The sequence below is a fragment of the Prenolepis imparis genome, unplaced genomic scaffold (genome assembly GCF_030444845.1).
Source record: "Prenolepis imparis isolate NDT839.2.m4 unplaced genomic scaffold, iyPreImpa1.0 SCAF_4, whole genome shotgun sequence".
In the NCBI taxonomy this organism is placed as follows: Eukaryota; Metazoa; Arthropoda; class Insecta; order Hymenoptera; family Formicidae; genus Prenolepis; species Prenolepis imparis.
Genome location: NW_028141162.1, coordinates 2681255 through 2707925, shown reverse-complemented (window position 1 = coordinate 2707925; position 26671 = coordinate 2681255). Strand labels below are relative to the sequence as shown.

The following is a 26671-nucleotide window of genomic DNA, read 5'->3' as shown; positions in this document are numbered from 1 at the left end:
GTTTGTGTGTGCAGCGAAATATAAAAGTATAAAAGATGTGATTTCGTTATAGAATACAAATCTGAACGTTTTGTCGTATGGTCTCGTTTATCTTGAGCTTTTTTTCCATAAGTATGGTCAGTATTAAATGCCGATTAAGAGAGTTGCCCTTGAGTTCATATTAAAACGAATTAAATGTACATATTACAAACTAAAGCGATAGTCTTCTTACGAAGAGATATCTAAATCATTAAAAGAGCCACTGCATTTCGTTAATTATAATTGGTTAATTTTTTGGAGTTATTCTTGCGACGCGCTTTGCGATATACAAAAGTTTCTCAAATGTAATATATGCTTATCGATATACATACGTGCTATAAATAATAAATGCGAATAGATCGTAGACCGATATTAGAATAATAGTACCTTTCTCCAAAAAGAAAAAAAAGAAGCACAAAAATTTATAAATTATTCAATGTATGTACAAATTTGATTATAAAAAATGTATAGGTACAATCGAATATTATTGCCTTAATCAAAATAATTTTTGTGACGAATTGCACATTAATATTCTTTTGACGTTCGGGGACGGATTACACGCGAAATAAGAATTTAATTTGAAATATATATCTCTACAGCACATTATTTTTTTTTTAAGCAAGGAGATTGGTAACAGTAACGAATGTTTATTAGTATCCAGTTATATCAATAAAATTAATTTGTAGAGAAATATTTCACCTAACATAATTATATTTTTTTTTCTTGTAAAATTTTTATTACAGTTATAAACACATAAGCAATTAAAGTATATATGTTTACGAGACATTATATTAAGTTACCAACTCGCGTCCCCAAATATATATATATATATATATATATATATATATATATTTCATTTTCACGAGTGTAAATGCTGCACAGTATATTCATAAATAGTATAATTTAATAAACATATACGTATTGATCAAGTAAATATGATAAATATACTGCTCTAAACTTTTGTCATAAATTTCGTACAACATGGAACTATTGATTGCTAAAAATTAATAAAAAATAGAAAAAGAATAAAAATATACATATATATATATATTATTTAATATATGTATATCTGCACATAAAAATAAAATCTATTTTATATCTGATTAGAGGAATCCTTTTAATTCACTCTATTGTTAAAGTCAAATATATTTTATAGAAAAAATACTGATATAAAAAATTAAATGTCTCGTATTTCCTCTCATATATTTATATATAATCATTTCATTTTTTTATACCCGATATTTTTACTTAAAATTCCGTTTTTATGTAAAAAAATAAAAACGTTTTTGTTTTTATATTTAACATGATTCGCGATTATATCGAATAAAGCTGCTAAGCTGTCTTTAAAACGAACTATGGTGCATATCTAGTTTTTTTTAGTCCTGCTCTATAATACTTTCATATTTAGGGCAGAACAAAAATCTTTTGTGAATTTCTCGCTGCCTCATTCCTCTACATGTAATATAATTATGTGACTCTACGATATATCATATCGCCTTATGAGCACCGGTTCAAAGATATAATATATAATGTTCAATCTCTCTTAGAATATACGGAATATACTTCGATAAGCTGGTATAGAGAATATAGAAATAAATGGCTCGACGAACACGTCGAATTAGGCTTGTACGGATTCGTACTTGTCCGTAATTCGGTGATATTACTCGTGAAAAATCAACGAGAATCACTTATTCTTAACGTAGAATGAGGCATCCCGGAAATGCAGTGAATAAAATGCTTTACATTGGCACTCAGATTACTGAAGAGACTTACTACACAAATCATCACACAATTATCGCGAGGCAGCTGTGTTCGTTGGATAAAAAAAGATCACATATATTCTTACGAGCTACTCGAATTTAAGTACTTTTATATCTTTCTTTATATAATTTTACTATTTGATACAGTAGTAAAAAATAAGATAAAATTAGCAATCTTTTCGTAAAGACTATTAAAATTCTATTAAAATAAATGTGTAAAAATAAATAACATAAAACAATGAAAAAAATGCAAATTGGCAAAGGAAATGCGGGCACTTGGAAGGACACTTGCGCTTTTTCTCTTTTTTGGGGGGGATTTTATGTCGCAAGTTTTTTCATGCTATTGATAATATGGGGAATAATAATGGGGGATAATATGGTGGTTCACCTCATAAGAATCTAGAATATGTGCAAATATACATTGCAGATTTGAAGTGTTTGATATGTGTCACGAATTTACAAGGAAAATAGTTATATGGGGCTTGCGAATGTTTTGTAGTTATTTTCAAAACAGCTATGATTATCAAGATAGATGATAAACCCCGGCAGTTACAATGAGATCTGTTAAATTATATCGCAAACCGGGTTAAAAAGAAATACTTTTATAAGCGAGCAATATTGTATGGAATGTCGCGTGCGTTTTTTAACCAGCCCACACAAATACTGCATCGATGGAGCAAACAATAAATGAATGCTACCAAATGAATAAATATGTATATATATAACAACAGTAATAGAGCAATAAACGTTACGCTAGTATAGCAGTATTAGTCTCCTTCTCATTAGCGCGTAATGAGAAAACAACACAGTGATAATATAGGCAGATAAATATATTATCGATTTTTCTTTCTTAGACTTTGTTGTTAATCGACGCGTTTGCGAGAAGAAGTATAAGCTGTTCGGAGAGCTGCCCTACCGTCACCTGCAATACTGCTTGCTTCTCCTCTAACGCGGCGACCTTGTTGAAGCAATTTAAATTAATATCGCGTGTTCTCGCGTGCATGCAATATACCGATATGATAAAATTTAATAGTTTATGGATTATTTTAATATTTACCCTTTCCAGTAGCTTGCTGTAGAGGGCATATGGAACGTAGGCCGGTTGTCCGGATGATGCGCCGCCAGGACTATGGTCAGCATGCGGGCTTGTATCGGCTCTAGGACTTTTATCTTTCTGTTTGCCATCATCATTATCGATATCCGATTTGTTAACGGAATCCGTGACATTTCCTTGCGTCATTCTGTTGAACAATAAAACGATACTTGTCATGTATATTTGCATATTCGTGAAATAAATGACGGATTTCGTTAAAAAGTTGATAAATACCGTGAGAAATTTCGTTCCTTTTTGACTTCTGTAGTCTTATCGATTCGATCTGCGGCGGTTTTCCTCCTTTCCATCTGATTCATTTTCAATTCCTCGACCTGTAAATAAATGAATAATTTAATAACGATAATATTAATAATTACGTGTAATAATTCTTTTTTTATTTTATCTTAAACAATGATACATTACCCATGGTGCTTTTCTTCTAGCTTTCACTGCAAGCCCATCCGTTTCTTCATCTGGTATTTGCTCCAGCGTTTCAGTGCGTCCATTAGACAAGTTATCCTCCTACAAATTATAAAGTAATTTAAAATTGATATTTTTGTACAAATTAGAGTAAATGAAATTAATGATAATTTTTTTTAGTACCAAAAGAGTGCTGGGAACAGAAGGGAGTGTCGAGGATGCGCTTACGCTGGTGGATCCAGCGGCATGATGACGTAAATGTTGCGACGAAGGCGGACGTCGCCGAGGCGCTTTAGCGCGAGAAGCTGTCAAATGCGAAAGCGGTGCGCCCTCCCCTCGCTCTACGCCATCCAATTCCTCACGACATTCGGAAGTGGTACTTGTCGTGTTGCCAATACCGTTATTATTCCCCACGTCGCTCACGAAACGCTTCAGGCTTGATATAATCGAATGGCTGCCGGCCGCTTTCTTATCACCCCCTCCGCTTCCGGTGGCCGTCACCGACGACAACGTTGACACGGAGGTGGATGACGTTGTCATTATTGGTAGTAGTGGTACCTTTTTAGTGGTAGTATCTATGGCGGGGAAATGATCTGACAGAACACGAAATTACATCGCGTGTTACGTACATTATATGACATAGAAATGTTTCATTCTAATACAAAAACAGTTGTATCTTACCTAATATATTGCTTGGATGTACATTCCTAGTGTCCAGACTTTTTCTAACGTGTGCTTTCTCGATTTTCTTTATTTGATGGGAATGTCTAGCAGTTGACTTTGCGCTAAGCGATGTTATTTCTTGCCATTGGGATTCTTGTTCCTGGGATTCGTTCTTTGCACCAATTATGTCCACAAAATTGTCAGGGAATAAACCCACTTGTCCTCTTACTTCTCCTTTCCACCAACCCTATATAAATCATTGTATGTATTGAATATCATCTATCTATAATCTATAGCTATTATCTTATTCATTAATATTGATCAGACTAATTTCAAACCTTGTCTGGCGCATCCTTGGATAAAAGTGTAATTATATCTCCCTCAACCAAGGTGAGTTCGTCTTCATTAGCAGCTTCATAAGGAAAGAGTACCCTACACATTTCCTTTTTGTCTCGCTCTTTATGCCTCTCCTGTTCTTCAGGAGCAGGTGGAGAAACAAAGTTTGAAGGAAATACGCCGACTCTACCTTTGGTACGACCCCTCCACCATCCTTCCTCCACCTCTCCTAAGAATTCTATCGAGTCTTGCGGTACCAAACTCAACTCGTCCTCATTACAAGGATCATAACTGAAGAGGACCTTGCAAAAGCGTCTACCAGATCCGTTTCTTAATGTAACTTCATCAGATTTTGTATTTACAGTCTCGCTGCTGCCACTGTTACTTCCATTACCAGTTGAAGAGTCCAGTACCTATATATTGGACATTTTTTCTTTTCATTAAAATAGATAAATATACATATATGTAGATGATAAAGGCGCGATTCAACGTATAGATACCTTAACGAAATTATCAGGAAACATGCCGCGCTTGTCCCTCAGGGTGCCCTCCCACCATCCGCCGAGCATCACCTTGATCCCGGTGATGATGTCACCTTTCCTCAGCGTCAACTCATCGTCCTCTTGCGCCACATAATTATATTCCACTATCGCCTCCATGCTCGTAAATTCGGCACGTATTAATATCTACGGACAAACAGCACACTTGTCTCACCATGCGACGAGTTCGATCGGACAATTCGTTGCCGATGTCACGGCACGGTCGAGCGACGCGAGAGACGACGATGCTCGGCGAAAGCGCCGCGAGTCGAGGAACTGAGTGAGAGTTCGCATGAAAAAAAGCAGGTCGCACGCGAACGTAATAGTACGTGTATGGATATCTACGTACGAGTTACGAAGCGAGGTGCGTTCGCGATATACGGTCGCGCGTACTGTCTATCGACGTCTTCGTACGGACAAACCCGGGCGGATCTCGCGTACGTGAGCATCGTAACGCGACGCGGATGCAAACGAGCGGTTCGGCCGTGTAGTCGGAAAGCAAAATTTAGGCGGATCCCGGGTACGGTTGACAGCTTCCCGTATCTGTCACCTCAGCCATCTTGCGCTCGAAGCCGATCTCCGGACTCCGGGCGAAGAGCGCGCGCCACCTGTCAACTATTTTGACGTCGATCGAGTTCGATATATCGAGTACGTGTATACTCGATACAATCGATGTATATCAGTAACAAGTGTCGCGGATCACCGTGCGCGATTTCTAGATTTTTGCAGATTAGTTTCTTAATTGTACGGTAAATTAGTGGCTCTTCTCTCGAATGGGAGATTCGTTGAAGCAAATTTCGCTCGAAATTCACGAAGGAAGAGTTGGATTCCGGAGGCGCTGTCACTTTTAGTCGCGCTAGGCTCCCGGCGTTTGAACGGCCATCTTATTCAAACGCCATTAGACGCTTGCGCAGGCAGTCTCTCGCTCATCTTCGCGTGATTCACTCTCGCCAGCCGCCAGACAAGAGACGCGAAGCACGTTTCGTTTGAATGGACACGTGTTATAATGCGTATCACGACGCAAAGCACGCACGTGCTTCAAGCTTTATCGGCCAAAGACGCATACGTACGTATTTTATATTCCGTATAACCAAGTATTTTGCAAACAATCAAAGAAATCCCGCGCGATATCTGGACTGATATATATAGTTAGTAAAAGATATTCGAAAGATGAAAACACCTTAAAAATATTATACTTGTATACATATATGTATATCCAGATCAAAAATCACATTTTTTCTTTTATCTCGAGATAAAGCGCTTGTTATTTTTAGGTTATGTATTGTTATTGATTGTGATATCTCGATCATGTAAAATCATCTTTTCTTCGTTATAATACACAATTTTGAACGTTACGATTTTGAACGTTTAAAGTGACTATTTTTACATATCTTGTACATTACAGGTACAATTTGCGAACGTGATGATCCGCTGGCTTTATGTTCATCAACTCTTCAACGCAGTACGCGGATTCACAATCAGGCTTGATCGACATTCGTGAAAAGAAATCCATGCTGCGACACAATACATGCACGTATATATATACGTACCTGTCAATGGAAAGATAGCGACGTTCCTGCTTTCTGATGTGCATCGAAGCCGCGATTCAACGTGAGCTCTCAGCTGGAAAACGGTACGTGTCTTCTCTATCTCTTCAAGTCGCTGATTCACTCCGGTAATCGCGCATTCGCGCCTTATCGCTAAAGACTATCACGTATTGACGACACGACGAATATCGGAGTATTTCTATAGATCGCAATATGTATACAGTTATACGAACGATTCTCACGTAAAACATTTGCAACACGTACTTGGAAAGAATTATAAAAGAATTAATCTCTTTTCTTATTTTTCTGAAATTATTTAATTCTTTAATTATTCTCGCTTGTATCTTTATAATTTCTTATCCCGCTTTAATGACAGATGTCGACTAAGAGAATTAAATTTTAACATTTGTTTTTTTTTAATGCACCGTCCCAAGTAGCAAAAAATGTATAAAAAATGTTTAAAACTTATTTTTAAAGATATTTTAAAAATGTTAAAATAATTGGTTAAGTCCCTTTTTATTTATTAAAAAAAACGTTTATTTTAATGTTAATGTAATATAAATATTTATTTAACGTTTATTATATTTAATATTTCATTAATGAAATATTAAATATAATAAACGTTAAATAAATATTTATATTACATTAACATTAAAATAAACGTTTTTTTTAATGAATAAAAAGGGACTTAATCAATTATTTTAACATTTTTAAAATATCTCTGAAAATGAGTTTCAAATATTTTTGATATATTTTGTGCTACTTGGGATGTCTCCCGGATCATTTTTATATTGCTATATAATGAGAAAGCGCACATGTCATAGGTAAAAAGTGTGTATTTTTATTTATATTATGATTCAGACATCAAGTTGAACAAGTTGTTTCTACAAACTTAAAAACTTATACACTTACACATTTAGATAATCGATTGCGAAGGTGGAATTAAATTACGTAACATGATGCTCATCATATTGAGGGTGAAGTGGCGTAATGACAAATAAATTATGTTGTAAAAGCTGTGTCATTATATGTTTAATATCTTCGTCATTATTTCTTCCATGATCGGGCAAAGCGTTTCCTCGTGCTTGGAAATCTTATTCTATAAAATTCAAAAATATATAATTGTATAAAATAAAAAATTAGACTTTTAATTTAATTAAATTCAAGCATTAATATATCAAGTTCTAAAACACTTTATGGTAAAGACCGACTTATTTTATGATGTATACTGTAAAATTTGGCAACCAGAACTGTTTGCCCGATCAATCCATATTCTATTTTATCTCTATATATCTTAACATGGTTTGTAACAAAAACATAGCTGATTCCTATCGAGAAACTTTCATCATATCGTTGAAAATCGCAAGATCGTTGAAAATCGAGAGCTACGAATATTGCAGAGCCGTAACTAGAATATATAATATAAAATTAAAGATATAATTATAATTGTATATGATCAAGAATCCAATAAAATCAAATTTCGTAGAGATTTATAACATCGTAAAATTATAAATCTAACCAAATGCTATAAAGTGTTGCGCGAATACAAGAGGAAAGGACTCCGAATTTCAAGAACACGATGTGGAATAAATAATATAAAATACAATTGCACTCGCGATACAAAAAAAAACACTAATTACGGCGCTGCACGCGCGGGCACATACGTGGCAGGCATCAACTAAGTCGTATAAAAAATTCTCTTCCGAGAAGACTTTTCAACCGAAGACCAGCTTCGGATGAGAAATCAAGCACTTCGATGAAGGCGAACGAGCCAGCGTCCCTTTAAAAAAAAATTCGTACAAGCGACTCTACCGTCCACGTGGGCAAGACCGTGTTTTGCAAATTGACTTCCCTTTCCTTTACTATTATTCCCTTCATATATTTCTCGCGAGGAACAAACACCCGTACATTTGCATATTAATCGAAATCCAATAGCCGAATGCGATTTTACGCAGCTGATATTATGGCAATCGATCAGTTATGCCAAAAATTCTATTTCGCCTTTCTTTGTCTTTTATTTGCATCGCTTTCGACTAAAGAAATAATTTTTTTCTTTTCAGGAGGATCGAGAATAATATCAGAATATACGGGGGCTTTACCTCGTCACAGACGGCGGTCTACGAAACAAAAATTAACGACAATCCCGACGAATCACGCGTGCATCTAAAAGGTGAGTTGACGAGAACAGAGCTCACTCAATATCCTGATTTCTCTCTAATCGTATCTAATCTCCGCTAATTCAAGGTTTCCCAAACTTTAAAAAAATATACACTGATCCGTCAGATAACAATATAGACATTATTTATTTCAAACTTTCATGGTTGAATTAAAATAAAATACTTAAATTTTTGCCAAATTTGATAGTTGCATAATTATTTGAAAGCAATTTAAAGTCGCAATAAAATCTCTATTAAAAATGGCAAACATTTTTTTTTGGTTTCGTTGTTTTCGTATGACAAAATATATTTTAGAGTTGTGAAAAAAATAGACATTGAAAAATTCAATTCTCGTTTAGTTTGGGAAACCGTGCGCTTTAATTAAAGGGCGCGTATGCTGCTTAGCAGGCAAGATAATTGAATTCCGTAGTGTTTTTATACAAATATGCCGCGATTTATAAATATATAAAAGCAACAAATATATATACCATCGTGTATATATATATATATAATATATATATGCGTATATTTATATATTTTTAGTATATGTATATCGTCTTGCAAATGGTACAAAGCCTATGTCATAACTATGACGTTTAGGATACGGCTGAAAAAAAAAATAAATAAATCGTGTCGTGTCGATCGCTAATCCGTTAACAAGCGCGATTCGCGAAGTGAGTTTTTTTTTTTTTGTCAACATCGTCGCTGCGATATCGATCGCGACAGATATAATGCACTTTTCGTCGAGTGCATGCGTTGTTTAGATTCGACCAACTGTCGCGATGCAATTCGCAAACGTGCCGGCAAGCGTGCGAAAAGCGCGAAAAACTGGATTTCTCGCAAAGTTCTACTGGCACTCTTAATACTGCATCGCTAAAACGATATACCGTTACTAATATTTACTACGAGATTGCCACTCGCAATGCAATTTCGAATTGCAATGAACGTGAACGCAGCTATGAAATTGGCGGTGATGCGCAACGATTGTTGTGTATACATAAATATAAATCAGAAATTACGGCGATAAAAATCGCGGTTCGCTATAAGAGACGAGAGACTTGATTTTCGACTATACTATACAAAAAAAAGAGTATCATAAAAGTATTCTCGTGTGATCCCAAGAGTGCAAAGTCCTCAGAGATATTATTGAAGCGAAACTTTAATTGGAACTTCGATCGAGGAGCACCAATATCGCGTTACCAACTCATAATTTATTCCAATCGATCATAAAGCGATTTCGTACAATATATCTCCATTTTCTTTTCTCATCTTCGTTCTTTGTCTTTACCCTTTTTCCTAATCATCGATAGGCACAATAAAGGCTTTTGTCTTTCTGCCAGCATAAGCGAGAAGTGCGAATGGTGAAAGTGATCTCGTCAAAAGAGCGAAGACGATTTCTACATTTGTTAGAAAAGATTGTGCGCTTCTCTATATCATATAATAAATACTGATAACTCTGAATAATATAAAAAGTAGAATTAAAAATTATATCGGTTCTTAAATAAAAAGCTCATACATAATTAACTTTCTTGTCGCCTATTATAAAAACAATTTTTATATGTCATTTTATATTCATTTATATATATTATATATAATATATATTATATATATATATATGTGTATTCTTAATTATGCTATATATCTTCGGTAAATTTTTATTCGAGATTTTTTATCCTTCAATCTTACATTGATTGGTAACGCAAGTTCGATAAATCTGTCTTGCAAGTAAAAAAATGTTGTACGAAAAATGTATAAATTCAAAATCGAGAAATTTGATAATTGATCGAGAATCGATTGATATATTCATGTGATACAGCTTTCTCGTTCTTTTTGAAATTATAAGATTCTGTCGATTTAATCGTGCGCGAATATAATTTACACTCCGCGTTGAAACGTTCGCGTATTGTAGCATTGTTATATGGCAGCTAATCAAATCTTTCGCGGCCTAAATCCTCCTCCTTGACCGCACATATAGCCTGTGAAAAATGCTATTAAGAATGCTATTAAGTGCTCTTTTTTTATTTTTTTTTATACGAAACAGGATTGGTGCTGTGACATTCTATAGCAAAATGTATATTGTATTGCTGAAAAATGCCATTCACATCGAACATAAAATAGATCGAAATTGTGCTCCATTACGATTATCAAAGCGGATCAATTAAGCGTGGTTTATCACGTACGTGTACATCGATATGAAAAATTTGATATACAGATGTCAAGTGCTTTTGTCGATATCGATTTGGCTTTTCGTTTTGAGATATCTTTTCACTTCAGTATGCAAATATCATTTTTAATGAACACTCGAATAGAAATAACAGCGGTTTTTTTAAATATAAATAGCACGCTCTTACGCTATGTTATTTTTAAGGCAGAAAGAGAGGGAACAATTTTTCTTTATATGAATTTCAAGAAACGTTAAGTGTAAAGAAAAGTTAATTTCATCTTCTCTCTCTTAAGAAAGTTCTACGTATAGTAATGCAATATAAATCGCGTATAGTTTGATGATTAATTTGAGTTTGAGTTTTTATGATTAAACATAATATTAATATCTCATCAGAATATTTCTTCCAATATTTTCCTTCTTTTACTTTCATACTTATCATTGCCATACACACAAAACAATGTGAAAAATTTTTATAATCCTGAAATTATATCAAAATTAAATTACGTTTAATTCTTATTAAAATCTTCACATTTTGAATTATATTTTATTCAAAGAGATTATATGCTGTGATATTAAAAACGAATGCTATTCTTCCTAGTTTGGTTGTCGATACTTGTTATATATACTCGACATACAACACGCAAAAAAATTTCTAGATGTCGCAACAAAAATTATCGCTATTTTTTGTATCTGATAGAATATCGTTTGTCACAGATAGAATTATCGTTTGTCACAGATAGAATTTTTTAGTTCTGTCTCTGTCATTTAGATTGATTACGTGCAAAATATATACGATATTACAATATTTGCTAATTGTTTATCTATCTCAATTAATTTTTCGCACCTAAAAAATTTTTGCTATAGTTGCAAAATCATTTTTTTGAGTGAAAGAAACATCTATTTCGCGAACTTTGGCATCTGTGCATCAAATGATCCCGACATAATCGCGCAAGTCCTTCCTGAAGGAAGGGCCCTGGTCCTCGTTAAGAGACAACAGTGGTAATCGCAAGTCTCATATAGTAGTGTCGTTTTCAGACAGTAATCACAATGCGCTTGATGATGTCTTCTTCGCGTAGACATACTAATAATAGTAATACGTCGATTACTGCAAAAATGTATAATGTCGCCTTAGTAGCATCGAGAGGATCTTTTTTTGTTTTCTTAGGCCTTATCGATACGCCAAGTGAATCTAATCGAATATTTTTAAACTGCCTGATATCCGACTCTTCGCGTCCGATTTATACAAATTTAACATCGAGATTATACGAAATTTGCTTGTAAACGAAATCTTCGAAATCTTTTATAATGCTCAGCTGTAGTCTTTTCTCTCTCAGCTGATTTTCTTACTGACGTATCATGTATTTTCGAATTTACATTAAACTCGCGTAGAACAAAGATCATCTCGACTCATTTGTAAGTTAAATGATGAAATCGGCCGATCATCAATCAGATTACTCGTCCTCGCGTTCCTCGACGATGCGTTCAGGCATTTCGGTTTTAGCGAGAGTTTTGTCGAGTCTCTATATATGACTCATATCTATATAAGTAGACATCTACGATGTATAATCGCATATCATAGATAAACTTTGCGATAACTTCGCAAATGTGATTCGAACTTAACTGTAATGTATGTATATGTGTATGTGTATGTACGTGTCCGAATGATTGAGAGCGCGAGAGCTTGCTTGTTGAATGACGTCTCATGCGGATTGTGACGATATAATCACACGTCGATTGATCGTCCGTTTCATTCCGTCATCGCGTTGCGTCAACGTCGTCGTTCTTCGACTCTCGCGTGTAATAGATGGTGCAGGATTTACGAGATAATATCTATAATATCCGTTGCGATTATTGCAAGATGGTGTAGTAGTATCGTGTCGTATACTTGCTCGGGCGATTTGCCCAAAGCAAAAGTATACACCATTCTCGCGTCCAGGTCAATCTCCGTTCGACGACTGATCGTTGGTCGCGTTGCGTATGTTCAGGTATAAAAACCAGCGTTCCTTTTCGTGCAAGATACGGACGAAATGCTACGCATCCGGGTTTAATACCTGGCTGCCGTCGAAGTTTCCAACCGAATAGACTTTCGATGATTATCCGAACTAACAGGTGCATCTCCAGGCGTCACCCTGTTGAGATGGTGACTGCGCCTTAATAATACTGTCTGCGCCTTCTCTTTCAGAAGCTTCGAATAGACTGGCCTGCAATAATGACAATCGTTCAGCTCTTTAGAAAAGTTAATAGTCTTTAGAAAATTATTCAATCTCGTTGAATAATTTTATGCGATTGAAATCTTTTCTATTGTGTGTGTATATCTCAAAAATAATTTTCTATATATAAATCTTTTGTATATATTCTCTCTTAAGAATTCAATTTATATATTATAAAGGATAATAATATAATCATAATTTAATTTATATTAAAAATTACATTTTTAAAAATATTTTTAAATCACATGCAGAAATAGATACAATAGAAAAAGATTCTTCAATTAGAATAACAAATAAAATTCTCAATAAATCTTACTCGACGACCCCGTTGCTCCCGTATCCTTCTGGCTAAGGTGAGAAAAGCTTCCTCGATATTGATATTCTCTTTGCACGATACCTCGAAGAAGGGCATATCGAAATTTTCGGCAATTTTCTGGCCTCTCTCGGCATCCACGGCGCGATGCGCGGTTGCATCGCACTTATTTGCTGCCAAAACTTTTACTACGTCCGGTGACGCATTCTATCGAAGTAAACGATGGAATTGCTTATGATTCATACTTCCATATATACGATAATTCTGTTGCATGCAAATGACTTTGAATCATCGGTGAAACATTCTTTGAAATCTACAGTGGTCTTTTTGTAAGCTTGCAACTTTATAAATTTACTTTAGATATTTTTTTACAGATAAGTAATTTTCTATTGTTGCAAACGTTGTTCTGTTATTGCAGATTTGCAATCGATTCTTAACTTATTAATCACTAAATTTGAATTTCCCCATTTTAAGTTTCCGGATTTTATTTAAACTATCTTTCAGTATTTTTAATTATTTTTTAAATATTAAACTCTTTTTAAAGATTACTTAAGAATTAATACAGCGCGCATTCATTCTTGGTTGCGTAATGTTCTATTTTTAGACTTTAGATTTCGATTTCTTACTTCTTGAATATTTCGCAGCCAGTAAGACAGATGGTTGAAACTCTCCAAACTAGTGACATCGTACATCAAAAGAATACCCATGGCACCGCGATAATATGCCGTTGTTAAAGTTCGAAATCTTTCTTGGCCAGCGGTATCCCTTCAAAAAAAGATACGTTTACAAATATATGAACTTTCTGCTTCTATATACAACATTTTGTTTTACATATAGATTATGGCTTAGAACGCTTGAGAAACAAAATAAAATTGTCTAGCAATAAAAGAAAAAATTTTTGTTTCTTTATGAATGATATAATTTCTAAATACATATATTAGTGCTAATTGTGATTAATTATTTATCGATTTATATTCACGAAGAGGTATCGATTAGTACTCACCAAATTTGTAATTTAATTGGCGTTCCGTCTAGGTTAATGATCTTTTGTTTGAAATCGATACCTGCAGACATATTTATTATTTACATTTATCATTTTATATTCGTAAAATATTTTCAAAACATTTAAATGGAGCAAAATTCTAATGTTTAAATAAAACGTTTTTTCAAGGCGCTGCGATATCTCAATTATGTTTGCAGTACAAAACTATTAGATGCTATCGCTAATTAGACGGCTATCATGGCAATTCACACGCAAGAATTTCATGTATTCCTCGCGTGCAAGTAGTATAATTAAATAAACATAAAATGATATAAGGCCAACTAACGAGCAAATATCTAGATGTTGTTGAACGATTATTTATTAAATATTAACATTAAAGATATTTAAAATATTTATGACAGTATAATTTCTGAACATTTTGATAATGCGAACGATTACATTGCTAAGATTTATTGACGTGTTGCGAATAATTTAACTTTGCAAAAATTATTTAGGTGTGTCGGGACAATATCTTATGGTTTTTACATGTCATTAAAAATCTTAGTTTAGATTTGATTCTGATCAACGTATAATTCGCATCTATCCAGAGTTTTAATAAGTGTACTATATTACTTCCAAAGGTTCTGTGTAAAAAATTAAAAAATTGCTCGTTAGTTGGCCTTTTTATATCATTTTATGTTTATTTTTTAAGAAATACAAGAGCGCTACTAAATTGTACAATTGTGAATTGTTTAATACACGCTGGCCTTATAATGCGTCAATACAAATTTAAATATGAAAATCATCCTTTTAATTTTAATTTTTTACACAGAACCTTTGGAAGTAATATAGTACACTTATTAAAACTCTGAATAGATGCGAATTATACGTTGATCAGAATCAAATCTAAACTAAGATTTTTAATGACATGTAAAAACCAAGATATTGTCCCGACACACTTAAATAATTTTTGCAAAGTTAAATTATTCGCAACACGTCAATAAATCTTAGCAATGTAATCGTTCGCATTATCAAAATGTTCAGAAATTATACTGTCATAAATATTTTAAATATCTTTAATGTTAATATTTAATAAATAATCGTTCAACAACATCTAGATATTTGCTCGTTAGTTGGCCTTTTTATATCATTTTATGTTTATTTTTTAAGAAATACAAAAGCGCTACTAAATTGTACAATTGTGAATAGTATAATTAAAACTTTATCGAATTGGTTTTAATGGATAATAAACTCGGAAAACTCTATTAAGTTTAAATTTTTGAATAAACAAAAATAAATTCTTAATGATTCATAATGATTATGACAATCTATATCGAGAAGATATTATGTCACGTAGACATACATACTTCAGTCGAAATTTAAAATCAGAAAGATGCATCACAAGATTGGGGCGGATAATCAGCTGATCGATTCAACGTATATCTATGTTTTACAGGATACACTCAATTAACCGTTACACTAAGTATATTTAAATTTAAACAACACTATTTTTGCGATGGAAACAGTGTCTTCCAAAGAAACGGAAATAATATTAAATATACATATGAAAGATAATCTACTTTTCGTAATTATATTATTATAAAAATACGCAGTTATGTATAAAATTAATATGTATATACCATTGTATTTAAAAAATAAACTGTGAGATTTTCTCGCACTTGTATATTCTCTCTAACGTGTAAGATCTATGTCAGAGATATATGTGACCCCATCGTAATAGTTGACGGTTAATTAACAGCTACCTGTGTCAACGATATACAGGACCATATTCGCGCTTGTATATTGTACTCGGAATAAAATTGAAACTCGTGACTTATTTTTGTTTCAGGAGAAGGCAATCGCAAATTTAACTGAAAAACTAAGACACGTCACAGCGATCATCCAACAACGGACCAGCCGAAGACTTGAGTCATGATCCGCACAACTTGGAGATAGTCGTCAGTAACCAAGTAAGTGATTATGCTTGCGTACCGAATGACGGTGGTGTATCTCACCTATCGTCGAGATGTAAGTGTCGTAGTACCGTTCGTCGCAATAGCGATGCACGATGCAGGTCTTGCCGACATTCGAATCGCCCAAAACCAGAACCTTATACGTGGCTGCAAAATCCAACGCCATGTTTGCCGTAGTGTGTTCGGGTGGTTTTGAACTGTTGTTGGGTCGACAACAGAGTCGTCGGCCGGGGGTTGCTCGTCGCGAACGCGCTGCTCCCGAGGGGGATGGAGGATCGATTCGACGCTTGCGCTTTAGCCCCCTCACGACAAGGGTTAAAGCTATCCTCACAATCGTGTGTGACTTTTCGCCGCTCATGCGCGACTTTTAGAAAGCCACACATCCGCAAATGCATCTCAAGCGCGCACGAGCGAGCGCATTAAGATGCAGAATGTGCATATATAGATGCGTAAAATTGCGCGCGTATATGTTGAGATAGATGTGTTAATTCTTATATGTGTGATATATACTGGTACACTCTGAGAGAATTTTCTCTTAAAATTTACCCTGAAAATCATGATAATCGTGGGACAATATGATATGGAAAGAATTTCATGAGAATTTCTCTGATTAATATTTATCATAATAAAAATAATAATATCTATCACAATAAAATATAAAACATGTTTGATTAATTTTACTAAACTGCATAGTAAAATTAATCAAACATATTTTATATTTTATTGTGATAAATATTAATCAGAGAAATTCTCATAAAATTCTTTCCATATCATATTGTCCGACGATTATCATAATTTTCAGGATAAATTTTAAGAGAAAATTCTCTCTGTGTACCGGTGCACGTAGAGAAAATGAAGTCGAGAATTGACGATGTTTATTAGGAACAATATGCACCTGAAGTCATATACATACAACATAATAAGAGAATAATATAATAAGAAAAAATGCAGAAAAGATTCTCTTCTTTTTTTGCATTTCTTTCGAACATCTCGTCCGAGTCTTTCGCATGTATAATGAATCTTTGTATAGCACGGAATTATTCGATGGAAGAGAGTCAGGATTCGAGAATTTGCAGAGATTTGCGTGTGTAGACATGCAAATTGCGAGGGTGTCAGAAATAATTGAACATGGAAATTGAAATATTGAAACTGGAAATTAGGCCACTTTATTGTATTCTTATTATTATTAATCAGATCAACATATTTTTGCCGATTGAATTCATACTTTTGCACAGATAATCGCTTTTATTTCTCTCTATGTCTTCTTTTTTTTATTTCACATTCAATAACAAAATATTATCAGAATCAGATTCTTAAATTAACAATTGTTAGACCACTTAACACAATCGTTTACTCTACACGTCGTACTGGTACTTTGTCTTTTTTATGAGACAAGATTTATATTTCAATTTTATGTATGCTATAATTATATGTCTCTCTAGAATTAGATAAAATGTACGTGAATACGTACCTACTCAAGTATTTTTCGGGGGATGGCTTTGTAGCGAAATATATCCGACGATAAATACGCTACAATAATTAAAAATTAGTTTTGATGCTTTGGTTGATGTAAGCTGCGCTTATTAATCGTTTCACATTATCCATCAGGATATATGTATATCTGCTGCATAAATAATACATTGCGGGTAAATCATCAAAAACTTCATTATAGAAATCAAAGAAAAATGAGTTTTTAATTCTTATCAGATTATAAGTAAAAAAAATCAACATGTTAATGTTATATATTACATTATGACTAATATTCGCAAATCAAAAATTATTATGCTCTAAATTTTTTTTCTTTAGTAAACCAATATTTTTGAAGCAGCCATATCTTTCTTCTCTCCCCCCCCCCCCCCTCTCTCTCTCTCCCTCTCAGTATTTGCCGTTTAAATACGCGAAAACTGCTTTTGCTCGAAATTTTGTATCGCCTTAGTTAATAATAATCATATAAATAATATATTATGTGTAGGCACTTTATAAGCATTATAACTTCTATGAGAATTAGGACACTAATTTTGGTTAGCACTGTTTGTAAGTTGTACAATCTTGTCTGTCAAGATACAATGTTTTGTTCATATAAATTATCTACGTGATATGTTCGCAATGTACAATACTTAAATTTATTTAGAGTAATTTTAAACGCTACCGTTTGCAGTCTATAACGTATCCTAAATTTTGATGTGTGGTTTCAACATCAACAAAGTCTTATATTTAATGCGGTTTCTTTCGCTCGCAAATCTCGTATAAAAACTTGCTCGAAACTTAAGTAATTATAACTTATCATAAATATACGAATATTTCATAAATAAATAAATAAAATCGAATATAAAGGGTTGTATAAATACAACAATAAGGTACAGATTAAAGCAATGAGAGAACATGATAACTTAAAGTAAGGCACGTAACTCAAGCTCAGTCGAATCGCTTTCAGAATTCACATTCTTTAACGATAATACTATCACGGAATATATTTGTAGGACAGCTTTGTAATGTTAATAAAATGCATACCGTGTTACAGTCTGCGATAACAATCGATCTTATCGTAAGGACGAAAAGACTTGGTGTTTACATTAGACCGAGTCAGACGTTTCGCGAAATTCCGCATTTAGAAAGAACATAGTAAATTAATCCCAAAGCCATTCTTGTATTCAGGAAGAATGGGATTAAGTAAAAATTGTCAGCACCAGTACATTCTTCTCAATATCATCGGATTACAATAAAAATGACCAAATGCATAGTCCGATTACTACGATACTTGACATGTACGCTAAAGAATTGGGAAGATGAATATTATAAATGCTCTCCCATTTAATCAGCCATAATGGAACAGCGACGTGGAGAATATCCGGAATCATGAATCCCAGATCGCGTATGACCTTTGTGCAAGATACTTGTTATGAAATGTTTCTCTCGTATGATTATTTATACATTCTTACCTGATGTGCATGGCCCTCTCCTCTGACAACGTTCACGAAAAACTGATCCCATCCACCGGCCATAATGTGCAAAAGAGCTATTGCGGCTATACCGAATGCCTTTCTGTGAGTTATAGCATTTTTTTTATCCGCCAAATGAACGACCCAGGCAGTGGATAGCAACTCGGTGACGGAAAAGAACAATTGATGGTACCATTGGGAATAGAAATCGTCGTTCCAATAATTAATATAAACCCACCATGAATAATAGTTAGAGAACAGAGCGGTTGAAAAGAGAAGCATCATGGACTGTCTGAGTCTCTGCTTGATTGCTAATCTTGCCAAGTGCTTCATCGTTTCGTAAAATGCAATCACTCCAATGACTACAAGCATCCATATTTTCAGCATATTTGAGGTGGCATTGAAGTACATATGCTTGTAAGGAGCAATACCAGATTCATATGAGCCTGCAACAGAAAAATTACATTGTATAATCTGTTCTACAACTGCAGTATTCAAGAAATATTCATAGAATCCTTTTAAATTTATACCTTTAAATACAGTGTCCCAGCACGAACAAGAGCAGTATCGTTTATCCACAACTCTTGAATAATCTTGCCAGAAATAATATAGAGTTGCAATCTGCAATGGTGGGATTGTTAGGGGTCCCATAATGCCCACAAATCTTGAGCCACATGTTGCAATGTTTTTACACATAATGCGTTTTAACATCTTTAATATAGCCATTTTTCTTGATTGAGATGAGAATGAATAGAAGACAGATGCTTACAATTTTTTTTTCATGAATTAAAATTATCTCCCTTTAAAGAAGTATATTGCTGCCTTACAAATAAGTATTACGTTGCACTGTGCATTGGCTCTTGCAGTTGTTGAATATTCAAAGAAAACACAAGAGCACTTTAACAATAATTAAAAAATATACAACTCTGTATTCTACACAGACAATTCCCCATAAATAATTTTAACTCTCACTTGAAAGATGTTATCATTGTCTACACTTTATATAAATGATATCTTCTATAAATTATATTTTTCTTTATCTTTCATAGAAAATTCAAATTTTCTCTATTAATATTTTTCTAGAGCCATGAAATTAACATATAATATTATAGATAAACAAATTCTATAACATATATTTTAACTCTTTAAATTAAATGAGTCTTTTAAATATCGAACGCCAGGTGAGAAACAAAAGTCCAAACAAAACTACTTAACACATATTTATTTTAACAACACGTATATTTATTTCACATACAATGCGCGTATTATTATTCGCGCAAACTGGTGTGAATTTGAGATTCTTTGGCTGTTACGTCATCGCGATTAATCGTGTTTAATTAGGCGGCAACTGGCTGCATGAGCAGCCGTTGTCTCGGTGCTCTCCGAGGAAACACCTTCGACTTCACATGTCAATGAAGTCGATGTATGATTTTACGAATGGGCTCTTTAACCAAGAATGGACGGTCTCGTAAACAGCTGTATCTTAAGGCCCTTGCACAAGGTGAGGCAACAGGAATAGGAACAGGAAATAAAAAATATCCACCAATAGGAAAAGGGAATAGATATTATTCCCTGCTCCTTATTGGTGCATATTTTCTATTCTCTATTCCTATTGCCTGTTGCCTGGCATTGTGCAACGGCCTTTATACGAAGCGCCACCTGAGTACGCTAAGTTACTCTCAGAAACTTTGTTCTGAATGGCAGTAGTAGTAATCGATGTAGTCCGACTGCAGATTCGAGTTAATTTTACTATTTTTCGTCGCGTAAATATCAAAATTGTATGAATTTTTCTCAAAAAAAACATAGAGTAATATTTTATTTATAATAAAAATTAAATTAGATAAATATTATTGTCATCAATTAGAAACAAGATTTTATTCGGTCTGAACTCCTAAAATATCAACAACTGTTAATTCAGTGTTCTATTACGTAATTAATAATTTCTATAAAGCTATCATTGTTTTGATTCTTCATCATTTTTTCAGTGCTAATTAATGCCTACTATTCAAAATTGTTATATTGAAATATTATATGTTAACTAAAAAAATCATTTGAACGTTGTTACAATTCGTTAAACAGTTTGCACCCTTGTTCAATCTGAACCTTCCACTTTTTTTAACCTGAACTTCAATAAAGAAAAGATTTCTTGTAAAGATGTTTGAAAATAATTTATTGAAAAATTTATAAATATAGGTGATTTATATAAAAAAAAATATATATATAATTTTCTCACGTTTATTATATTCATTTACTTCTTTAAACTTTTAATAGATATTCTACTTTTAATCAATCAATAGTTAAACATAAAAATGCCACGAAAGTACGAAACTAAAAGCTTCCGATTGTGTCGTTGTTGCTATAAATGGCGTTGTCAGTGTCTGAGACCACGAAGAAAGAAGCCACATCCGCCCTTTAATTGTGGATCGAAGTTAAACAGCTATCTGGGTTTGCATCCTAAATTAAAATCATTTGCAACAACGTCTCCAGCCGTTGGTTCTTACGATCCTCGGCCAATCGATCGCAAATCTCTAGCTATTAGGTAAAGGTCGAATTTAATTTATTTCGATATAGCACTAGAGAGTTTTTAGAAAGAAATAAAGCAAAGTAATTACGATGCAGTTGGCAAAAACAACAAGAAACGAAAGAATTCTCTGCCACAATGGGTTGCAAATTAACAAAGAAAATAACGGCCCAGAAGAGTTTGAGGGTCGAACATGGACCCGGAAGTCATGAAATAATTCGCTGGCCAGAGAATATATTGATGGCACCTTGTAAAAGTTTGCAAAGGGACGTCGCTTTTGGGGTCGTTCCGCGGTTTGAACCGAGTTATAAATCCATCACGCCTGGTCCAGGTCAATAAAGTTACTCTTTTAGAGAATAATAGAATTATTCCAATGCAGGATTAAAAAATAAATTTTCTTTGGAATATGTTTCTATTGCTATATATATCACAGATTATATTAAAATAAATTTATCTGAATTTTGATTAGCAATCAATTCGTGTTAATGTGATTGATTAATTTTTTCTTTAAATATTTCTTTATAATTTTTGTTCATCTTTGATTGACATTCTGCTTAAGGATATACACTTCGAACGCACAATCCTTATTATTACTTGGACCAGAAGAGGCTGAAAGGTTATTCTCGTATACCTTCTTTTGAGTTTGATGGTCTGATACCTAGATTCCAAGAAACTATAAGAAGTTGGTCTCTACCGTGTACTAGGTAAAAAGAGGAGGATCGTTAAATGTTACCACAGTCTTTTAAACTATGTCTCTTATATTTTTTCATGGCTTTTGAAATGGCAAAAGAATCGATTTTCGTATAATAGGTACAGCGTAAAGCATCCGGCCTCATTACAAATCTTTCTCGAAAAAGTGACAAGCAAAAGAGGACCTTACGATCTCTTTACAGGTGTTAAAATAATATTTTTCTAAAGTTTATGAATTAAAATATAGTATATGAATTAATATTTTTATGATTTTCTTTGATTTACAAATATACTATTTAAAAAATCTTGTTATCGATATACGTGTTATTTTATATTTTTATATCTTTTTCTCAAATATCAATTTATTATATATTGATTTAAAGATTATATATTTATGATTTACGTATAAAATAGAAAACTTACATTTAAAAAATTAATTATATATCTCGAGTATAAACTTTAAATTAACTTGAGGACCGAGAAATGAGACTACTATCAAAGGATATTGGACGCATCCGAAATTAGAAGATTACGGTGATTGGCCGCGAAAATTGCCAGATGAAATGGAAAAACTTTCGAGCAAATGCAACTATTTTAAAGGAAAATGGTCTATGACTTCTAGGTATTAAAATAAACTATAGAAATAAAAAAGAATAAGACATAAAAATGCATTCTAATTATAACTTATACTCGTATATACTTATATTATACATAATATTCAATGCGACAAATACAAAAATTATCTTAAGTGAAAAAATAATCTCTTAAAGATTTACAAAGAAACCGGTTACAAGGATGATGTTACAAGATATCAGTACGTGTTACAAAGACCCCAATGAACCGGGGCCTGGACATTACGATCCTCGAATGCCACGAAAACCGAGTTCACTCAAAAAATATCCCTTCGATAGCAACATAGAGTTTGTACGACCACGTCCACCAAGCGATTCTTATATTTTTCCTGGACCAGGGAGATATAAAATTAAACAAGATTGTCGTATAAAAGGATATGGATGGACGTACGTTTTTAAGAGCAAAGTGCCCAGAACGATCCTTGCGGGTATCCCGTCGTCATAGCGATTTTTAATAAATATTTCTGCAGACATAATAATACGAAACAAGTTATTATCGATATATGACTTCTTAATACAAATAAAATCTCTAATAGAATTGAAGAGAATTTAGTTCATCATTATTTATAATTAAAATCAAAATATATTTATAAAATTATATTAATATAAAATTTTACGTAGAATTAATTTTATCGCAACTATCGATCATCGAAAACTGTTTTGATGTAAAATCTACACGGATCGCGATAATGCTATAACCTGTGTTCGCGTGTGATGAGGCCGATTGCTCTACGCTAATTTAAAGATCCAACAATCCTATCCTATCCTATATATGGTACAGCTGGAACGATCTGCCGATTCGTCGTTTTTCCTTCGACGGTGTTCCTTCGGTGCGAGAGAAGCGCGAGATTTCGTGCCAGTTGGAAAATGGTAACAGGAGAGCCCCTCGAGATAATTATGCACCTGAATGATTATCCCGGCTGCACCGAATGCATAATTCATACGTATGCTACAAACTTTGAACCAGCTACGCGAGCGCATCCTCCAGTCCCGCTGAACGCACGAAATTGCATTTAACCGATTTTCAACGATCGCCCCTTTCATTCAAACCCTTACCCCACACGTTATTCGTTTATTGGAACGCCCCGATCTTAATTATCGCAATAAAAGAGACAAAATTTATTGGATTGAATGGCGAAAAATCGCTGCATCTGCAGCAGCAACAGCAGCCATCGCATTTATGCAACTTGAATCAGCATAACGCGAGACTTAATAAAAGAAAGAAAAAAAGATATTTTTATCCAGAAAATGCATGTTTTAACATGTTTTTAACGCAACATATAAATTTTCGAAATTATTTTTAAATAATTAAATTTGTGCGTGTATATAGTATACATACATATATAAAATGTAGACAGTATTTTTAAGAAGTAAAAAATATAATTTTTTATGATAAAATAACATGTATGCGAGAAATAAATTTTTTTCTTGTATAAATTATAGACGTATATAAATATGCAAGAATCTTAGGAAGAGATCTCGCGCGTATATTTAAATAGAGAACCGGAAATATCTCGCTCGCGCGTAAGAGAAAAAAAATTAGGAAAATTTCTCGCAGCGTACCATATGGCGGATAATTTTGTAGATTGATGGAGGATTTCACGGAGCAACTGACACTCAATATATGCGTTCCCATAGGCGGATTCCACGCGGCTCTCTATCGGATGGGATGTTAACATTAGTTACAAGGGTAAATTAATTGGGACGCAATATTAGGCGTTAATAGCTTTCTAATTTACGGTTGACGCCGACGCGTCTCTCGCAAGATTCATGCCATTGAACTCGTATGTTGCAAATGATAGACTGTATAACACGACAATATAAAATCTTTACAATATAGATAATAATTTTTCTATCTTGAAAATGAAACTGAAGATCAAGCCATTTATTCTATGTTATGGTTTGTGCCTTATTAATCTTTGTTAATTTATTTATAATTATGCTATGCATTTTCCATGTAATCTAAATCATGTATTTCGTAAAAATTTTTTGAAATCTTTTTACATGTAACAAAGAGCTTTATTTTATCAAAAATATTCTATAATTTTTCATGTATATACACACATATATATACATATATATATATTTAATATAATTAATATAATAAAACTTAATTCAATATAATTAAAATTGTTTAAAGAGATATATTTATAAGGATTATATAATCCCTATAGATGTATTTTTCAAAACAATTTTAATTTAATTAATCTTCTCTTTTTGTTTGTTTCTTTTCTTATTCAATTTCTTTTCTTAGTTTTTTATTCTTCTCTCTATCTTAATTTTTTTATTTTCTTTATTTTTTAATCATGTTTTGTACAAGTTATCGATAGATTCTTAAATCTTGTATACATGATGCTTGATCCAAGTTCTTGGACTGAGAAATATGTAGCTAATTAATTTGCAGTTTTTAAAAAAGCGGCAATTTTATTGGTTACACATTTTTCGGTTTATAAGAAGTTGGACCAAGTTCCAGCAATCGTGCATACAAGACTTTAGAAATTGAAATTTCGCCAGAGTATTAGATGCCACGTGTGGTTTCTATCAGAATACTTCTAAACATTTTGAAAACGTCTTAATTCCATCTCGTAAATGGTCCGTAAATGGGTTTCTTCATGGGACGTCTTGAAAAATATTATTTATTATCCGTTCTCTCTTGCTCTCGTACGTGTCGCGTGGCAAGACCTTGCCTTATTCTTTATCGTTTTCATTCAAATGACTGGATCTTGTAATCTCGTAAATCACCAAGACAAAAGAAAAATGCATTCACATAATGCCATCTAATTTCTCTCTCTGTCTGGCTACTATTTAGAAAAAATATAAATCTACGACGAATTATATCTCGATCCTGCTTACTCTTTCCTTGTTCGTGCTTTTTCTTTTCTTTACCATCGTTAACTTTTGCGCCCCCCTCTGGTTTAGGAAAGACTTTCTCTGAAGTAAGATTGAATAGAGGCACGTGCCCTTCTGATATTTATATGGCCCACCCGCTAGTACACTAACCCAAAGACCCAGTGGCCTTATACTTTCTAAAAAATATGCTAACCACAAGTATGTCCTTTCTTCGCTTTTTTCAACTTCTCACAATGACGTCTTCCTCTCACAATAACCAAGAGTCTAGATTGAAATAACGTCATCCTTGAGCGCCTCATACGAGACAATACATTGTTATTGATTGTTCGCAAAAATTCGAAACGCATAATCTTTCAAACCGGATGTTCAAGAGTGTCTATATAAAATAATACCTGGTGACTTGGATTTTCAAGGTCACAACTAGTCTTATTATAGCAAGAAAAATGGAAGGAAGTCCAACGAATCCATTATCATGGCTAATGATGAAACATTATTCTTCGAGATTCAATTAAGAAGAAATAATTTGTGGAAAACAATAAAATTATCGAATTATTGTCGATTAAAGAAATTGGAAGTTAAAAAATGTAGATAAAAAAAGAAGACGATTCTCCAAATCTACCCAAAAATACATTGCTGAAGTGAATATAAGTGAAAACTTGATCGAACGGAAGCGGCGGTCACGCACTATGCACAGTAGATTATCGATGCACACGTGCCTTTTGTGAAAAAATTCCGTCCCATCGGGTGCCCCGCCCGCGCCCAGAAGGCCGCCATCGAGGGAGAAGGTGTGATACGTTACAGCTGGTTAAACAGCTGCGGGGTGGGAGGATAGCCGTGAACCGCCGCGACAAATTTCGGTACCAGC

General features: G+C 33.6%; 4 protein-coding genes and 1 long non-coding RNA gene across 8 annotated transcripts; 2 read left to right on the top strand and 3 right to left on the bottom strand.

Moving 5' to 3' along the window:
- Positions 1-1089: 1089 nt before the first annotated feature.
- On the bottom strand, positions 1090-6492 carry LOC145935327 (uncharacterized). Of its 3 annotated transcripts, XM_083036540.1 has the most exons (9): positions 6380-6492; positions 4791-4976; positions 4293-4703; positions 3973-4201; positions 3475-3884; positions 3295-3393; positions 3106-3203; positions 2836-3019; positions 1091-2736 (listed from the first exon to the last, which is right to left on the bottom strand). In XM_083036540.1, the coding sequence occupies exons 2-9, from the start codon at positions 4947-4949 to the stop codon at positions 2629-2631; spliced, it is 1698 nt and encodes a 565-aa protein (XP_082892666.1). In that variant the 5' UTR covers positions 4950-4976; positions 6380-6492; the 3' UTR covers positions 1091-2628. The 3 variants fall into 3 exon arrangements, with proteins under 3 accessions (XP_082892667.1, XP_082892666.1, XP_082892665.1); XM_083036541.1 differs by lacking the exon at positions 6380-6492 and having other exon boundaries at positions 1090-2736; positions 3475-3866; positions 4791-5379; XM_083036539.1 differs by lacking the exon at positions 6380-6492 and having other exon boundaries at positions 1092-2736; positions 4791-5377.
- Positions 5389-16227, top strand: LOC145935333 (uncharacterized). Of its 2 annotated transcripts, XR_014425206.1 has the most exons (4): positions 5389-5895; positions 6235-6462; positions 8437-8546; positions 16051-16227. It is a non-coding gene; the product is annotated as an uncharacterized LOC145935333 (long non-coding RNA). The 2 variants fall into 2 exon arrangements; XR_014425205.1 differs by lacking the exon at positions 16051-16227 and having other exon boundaries at positions 8437-8614.
- Positions 7195-16532, bottom strand: LOC145935331 (ras-related protein Rab-8A-like). Its single transcript, XM_083036552.1, has 5 exons — positions 16217-16532; positions 14223-14283; positions 13846-13984; positions 13223-13426; positions 7195-12897 (listed from the first exon to the last, which is right to left on the bottom strand). The coding sequence occupies exons 1-5, from the start codon at positions 16530-16532 to the stop codon at positions 12799-12801; spliced, it is 819 nt and encodes a 272-aa protein (XP_082892678.1). The 3' UTR covers positions 7195-12798.
- A 777-nt stretch (positions 16533-17309) lies between these two features.
- Positions 17310-20639, bottom strand: LOC145935198 (uncharacterized). The gene is made up of 3 exons (XM_083036317.1): positions 19644-20639; positions 19114-19559; positions 17310-19053 (listed from the first exon to the last, which is right to left on the bottom strand). The coding sequence occupies exons 1-3, from the start codon at positions 19837-19839 to the stop codon at positions 18889-18891; spliced, it is 807 nt and encodes a 268-aa protein (XP_082892443.1). The 5' UTR covers positions 19840-20639; the 3' UTR covers positions 17310-18888.
- Positions 20640-21772: 1133 nt separating this feature from the next.
- Positions 21773-23973, top strand: LOC145935156 (ciliary microtubule-associated protein 2). Its single transcript, XM_083036266.1, has 6 exons — positions 21773-21965; positions 22194-22338; positions 22445-22527; positions 22799-22946; positions 23095-23384; positions 23738-23973. The coding sequence occupies exons 1-6, from the start codon at positions 21773-21775 to the stop codon at positions 23971-23973; spliced, it is 1095 nt and encodes a 364-aa protein (XP_082892392.1).
- Positions 23974-26671: the final 2698 nt, after the last annotated feature.

Excerpts from the sequence above, each read along its gene's own strand:
- LOC145935327 (XM_083036540.1), bottom strand. The coding sequence starts at position 4,949 with ATGGAGGCGATAGTGGAATATAATTATGTGGCGCAAGAGGACGATGAG. Across the intron at positions 4,704-4,790 it reads TTCCTGATAATTTCGTTAAG|GTACTGGACTCTTCAACTGG; the intron begins GTATCTATACGT and ends TCCAATATATAG. Across the intron at positions 3,394-3,474 it reads CTGTTCCCAGCACTCTTTTG|GAGGATAACTTGTCTAATGG; the intron begins GTACTAAAAAAA and ends TATAATTTGTAG.
- LOC145935198 (XM_083036317.1), bottom strand. The coding sequence starts at position 19,839 with ATGGCTATATTAAAGATGTTAAAACGCATTATGTGTAAAAACATTGCA. Across the intron at positions 19,560-19,643 it reads CTGGGACACTGTATTTAAAG|GCTCATATGAATCTGGTATT; the intron begins GTATAAATTTAA and ends TTTCTGTTGCAG. Across the intron at positions 19,054-19,113 it reads GAGAGGGCCATGCACATCAG|GTCATACGCGATCTGGGATT; the intron begins GTAAGAATGTAT and ends TCTTGCACAAAG.
- LOC145935331 (XM_083036552.1), bottom strand. The coding sequence starts at position 16,532 with ATGAGCGGCGAAAAGTCACACACGATTGTGAGGATAGCTTTAACCCTT. Across the intron at positions 13,985-14,222 it reads CCAATTAAATTACAAATTTG|GGATACCGCTGGCCAAGAAA; the intron begins GTGAGTACTAAT and ends CTTTTTTTGAAG. Across the intron at positions 13,427-13,845 it reads GGCTGCGAAATATTCAAGAA|AATGCGTCACCGGACGTAGT; the intron begins GTAAGAAATCGA and ends TTACTTCGATAG.
- LOC145935156 (XM_083036266.1), top strand. The coding sequence starts at position 21,773 with ATGGGTTGCAAATTAACAAAGAAAATAACGGCCCAGAAGAGTTTGAGG. Across the intron at positions 22,339-22,444 it reads TGGTCTCTACCGTGTACTAG|GTACAGCGTAAAGCATCCGG; the intron begins GTAAAAAGAGGA and ends TTCGTATAATAG. Across the intron at positions 23,385-23,737 it reads GCCCAGAACGATCCTTGCGG|CTGGAACGATCTGCCGATTC; the intron begins GTATCCCGTCGT and ends TATATGGTACAG.